Below are 4,444 nucleotides of genomic sequence, written 5' to 3'. Positions count from 1 at the left end.
AGCGGTCAATATTGCGTATAGGTAACAGGGGTATAGCCACACTGAATTGTGGGGGGACATTTAATGACAATATTTAAAGCCATCAAATGTGTGACTCAAGTCCAATTTGAGTCTAAAGAACAAGTCTGAGTATAGTGATAAAATCAGTGACATATTACCATATTTCTTATTCTTATATATTCTTCTTTATGACCAACATCCCTTTCAAAGATTTGTATCAGGTAGCCTACACCCCCATCACCTGGCTGCACCAATGAACTGTTCCGGTTGCAACTTAATACCAAAGGGTGGGGCTTAGTGACATACTGAAGGATGCTCATGCTATAAAAACTGGGACAGTATTTGGTGTGTTCATTTCAGCCGTGTTGTCTTGGGCTAGCTTTACTCAGATTTCTAATATGGGTGATGCATTTATAGTAGCAGTAGACTTTGGTACTGCTTACAGTGGGTACGCCTTTGCTATCAGCGGCAATGATCCCATGCTTCCACAATGGGGACAAGGAGAGGGGCTGACAACCTCAAAGACGCCTACATGTGTTCTATTTGATGAAAATGAGCAATTCATCAAGTTTGGTTATGAAGCTAAAAGGGAATACATTAGAGGGGGGAATGCAAAAGCAAAGAAAACACTTCTCTTTGAAAACTTTAAGATGGAACTCTACGGAAAAGTAAGTCTATGATATTGTTGATTTGCAATTAATTTAGCATAGAAATGTGTTCAAATATTATACAGTGTGTGTGTGTGTGTGTATAATTGTATATACATTCTGTATACATGTATTTATCAACAACATGCATTTAAAAAAAATCAACAGGAACTCAGCGAGGAGTTAATGATTACAGCCGTAAATGGCAAAAGAATGAGAGCCCTGAAAGTCTTCACAGAAAGTCTACGCTACCTGAAGGACCATGCGCTGAACCACATTAATGGACACACATTTGAACAAACCTTCACTGCTTCTGACTTCACCTGGGTTCTGGCTGTTCCTGCCATTTGGGATGCTTCCGCAAAACAGTTCATGAGAAAAGCAGCAACTGAGGTAATTCCATGTTGATCAAAGTTATTACAGTTGGAGGCCATCGATATTGTCCTTTTCTTTTTGCTGAGGTTTGCGTGATCTGCGCAAAAGGACAGTTAACCCATTTTGGGGCGGGAACCCCTTTTGGTGTTTTAAACATTATGTTATAATTTAGCTATTGAAAAATAGCAGATCTACAAGCTCATAGCGCGCCACCGAGTGGCGCGCTATGAGCTTGTAGGTCTGCTATTTTTGAAAAATCGTGAAAATATTTATTTCAGAAAACTGGAGGATTTACAATGATTTTTTTAAATTTGGAGGTCAGGCCTAAATGGGTCAAAGGATAAGGGACAATATCGGTGGCACCCAACTGTACATAGATGATGATGATCAAAATTATTATTAACTGGAAAAATCATTATGGCATCTGGAAACCCAAAACATCAGCTGATTTACTCCCCAGAAACATTATGAAATGAAAATAGTTTTTACTTTGTTCATTAAATGTAACTGGTACTTTTATGCATACCTGCAGATGTGGGAATATACTTGCAGTTAATCCTTTTGGACACAGGTTACCAATATTATTTATTAAGTTTTACAAACTCATATCCCATGTTGTCCAAAATTGATGCTTCTTAATGACGATGATTCAGTAACTTTAAGTTTCTGGTTGGTAGGAAGTACAGCTGCAAAAATATGTTGGCAACCTCCACATGATCTCCCTTTTTAACCAATGGAAACAGTTTAAATTAACCTACTTGATGTTGTTTTAATTTCTAACTTTCTATAGCGATATTAAATCAGCATACAATCAGCATACCATACAATACAATACAATACAATACAATACAGTCAGAGTAGACAGTTGGAACCACATCATATTAGGTCCTGTACTGTATGACGATTATTTTCTTTCTTTCTTTATTTTGTTAACTTTGTCTTTGTTTGATTTAGTTAACTATGAAACCTTGCGTTTTTTGTTACTCAAAATCCCCATACATTTTTGTCACTCAAAATCCCCATACATGGGGAAAGCCCCATATATTGTGCCCAGGTCTTGTGACATCACTATGACATAGGTCTCGTGACATCACTATGACATCATCAGGGATGATAGTAAATCAGAGATCATATCATACTATATGCGACCTGCTGTCAAAATTAAGCCCATATATGGAGATCCCTGATGTCAACAATATCAGTATATGGATATATGTGGAAGTGTTCTGACATTCCATATGTTGATCCTTCCCCATCCATCCTTCCTCTTCGATGTCTCCCTTGACTGATACATTTAAACTCTAGACGGGCCGCCCCCAAAGTTATTTGTGCAGCCACGCCCGGCAGCCGGTGAAAACTAGAGTTCTCAACAGGCCCGAAAATTAAGGCCCATCCCTACCTGGGCCCTCATCAAACCCTGTACACTCAAGACACTGCCACCGCTGCCACCCTTAGATCTCCATATATGGAGCTGACCTGTTCCTGACATTCCATACGTTGATCTGACCTCATCAAACCTTGCACACTCAAGACACACTCCATATGGCCAGTGCATGCAACCTCGCCCTTTGGCGTCTTACTGGTTATATTGTGATTATTGTGGTAGTATCATATTGTATCCTTTTGCTGGTTGGTGTGGCCTGGGTTCAGGGTTTGGGGCTCTCTCTCGTGGAAGAACCTTAAGGAGTTGGATATAGAGATCTATTGGTTTTGGAATTAATCTGTAATGAATTAACTTAAACTCAATTTTCTTTCTTTCTTTCTTTCTTTCTTTCTTTCTTTCCAGGCTGGCATTGTGAGAGAAAGCCAAATGGACAACAAATTGTTCATCGCATTGGAGCCAGAAGCAGCTTCCATCTGGTGTAAACAGCTGTGCTCAAATGGTTTTGTTGATGGGAACTCACCAAATGCTAACTACACCCTACAAAAACCTGGAACAAAATACATTGTTGCTGATTGTGGAGGTATGTTGTGCTGTGATATTATTGTGTGTGTGTGTGTGTGTGTGTGTGTGTGTGTGTGTGTGTGTGTGTGTGTGTGTGTGTGTGTGTGTGTGTGTGTGTGTGTGTGTGTGTGTGTGTGTGTGTGTGTGTGTGTGTGTGTGTGTGTGTGTGTGTGTGTGTGTGACAAATTAATACTCATCTGTACATACATTAGTTTTATTTACAGTTAAAATATACGGCAAAAATCCTTATCTTTAAATGTATGCAACTTCACTACATTCTGTCTCTGGTGTCCACTTTTTAGCCTAACATTGTTGTGTTACAGGCGGTACCGTTGACATCACGGTGCATGAAGTATTGGCTGGAGGAGCCCTGAAAGAGCTGGACAAGGCCTCTGGTAATGATATGGGAGGGGAGCAGGTTACCAAAAACTTTAAAAGTTGCCTGAAAGAAATATTCTCTGAAAATGTCTGGAATGACTTTGAAAGAAGGTATCCCAGTGACCTTCAAAAGCTGATGTATAACTTCATTGTCCTTAAGAGTGTGGATGAGGATGCAGAGATCTCCTGTCCTATGAACTTATATATGTTGGCTCAGAAACAGCAACCAATAGAGAATTACTTCAAGAATGTGCAAGGTGTCAGCTGGGACGAAGGGTCGATCCAACTCTCAAGAGCAAAGATGAGATCTTTTTTTGATGAAAGCCTGAGTGGCATCACTAAAAGTCTGAAAGAAATCTTTAAAAAGGATCTCAGCATTGACTACCTTCTGTTAGTGGGAGGTTATGCCTTAAGTGAGATTCTACGCAAACACATTACCAAGGAGTTTGGTGCTCGGTGCAAAGTACTGTGCCCTGCGTTGGCCCAGCAGGCAATTTTGAAGGGAGCTGTCATGTTTGGAAGAAACCCTGCGGTAGTGGCATCACGAAAAAGTGTTTTTACTTATGGCATTGGTCTCTCAGGACCGTTTGATGCGAAAAAGCATAAGGCTGAGAAGAAGTTCACAACTGAGAAGGGTGACCGCTGTCGTAATCTTTTCAAAACACTGGTGACAAGAAATGAAGATGTGCGTTGGGACGAAACCAGAGACCTCGTCATTAGACCAGACAGACCAGACCAGACAGAAGTGTGTATCAGGTTTTACCGCACAGAAAGGACAAATCCGCTATATGTAGATGAGTGGGGAATAGAAAAACTTAACTCATTTGACGTTGAGATGCCAAATACTAAACGTGGGCTGGATCGTAGATTCAAGCTTCAAGTCAAATTTGGCTTCACAGAAATAACAGCTACTGCCACAGGTACTGATGTGGATTCCATGATAACAAACTCAGTCAAAATGGACTTTTTGGGCAATGTAATTGGCATAAAACCTGACAGGATAAATGCAGAGTGCAAAGAAAAAGTATGTAAAATGATGTAGAATTTTCTTTTATCTCTTTATCTTTTTTGTATTTGACTTGTAGCCTTCTGTAACTGA

At 40.0% G+C, this 4,444-nt stretch overlaps 1 protein-coding gene across 1 annotated transcript; it reads left to right on the top strand.

Moving 5' to 3' along the window:
- Positions 1-460: 460 nt before the first annotated feature.
- On the top strand, positions 461-4,444 carry LOC306943806 (heat shock 70 kDa protein 12A-like; the record flags this gene model as incomplete). Its single annotated transcript, XM_079530332.1, has 5 exons — positions 461-668; positions 816-1,040; positions 2,809-2,986; positions 3,291-3,980; positions 4,431-4,444. The coding sequence occupies exons 1-5, from the start codon at positions 480-482 to the stop codon at positions 4,442-4,444; spliced, it is 1,296 nt and encodes a 431-aa protein (XP_079386458.1). The 5' UTR covers positions 461-479.

This window comes from Electrona antarctica (assembly GCF_951216825.1).
Source record: "Electrona antarctica genome assembly, chromosome: 19".
NCBI classification, from domain to species: domain Eukaryota; kingdom Metazoa; phylum Chordata; class Actinopteri; order Myctophiformes; family Myctophidae; genus Electrona; species Electrona antarctica.
Note: the sequence above shows the minus strand (reverse complement) of the source record. Positions and strands in the feature narration are given on the sequence as shown.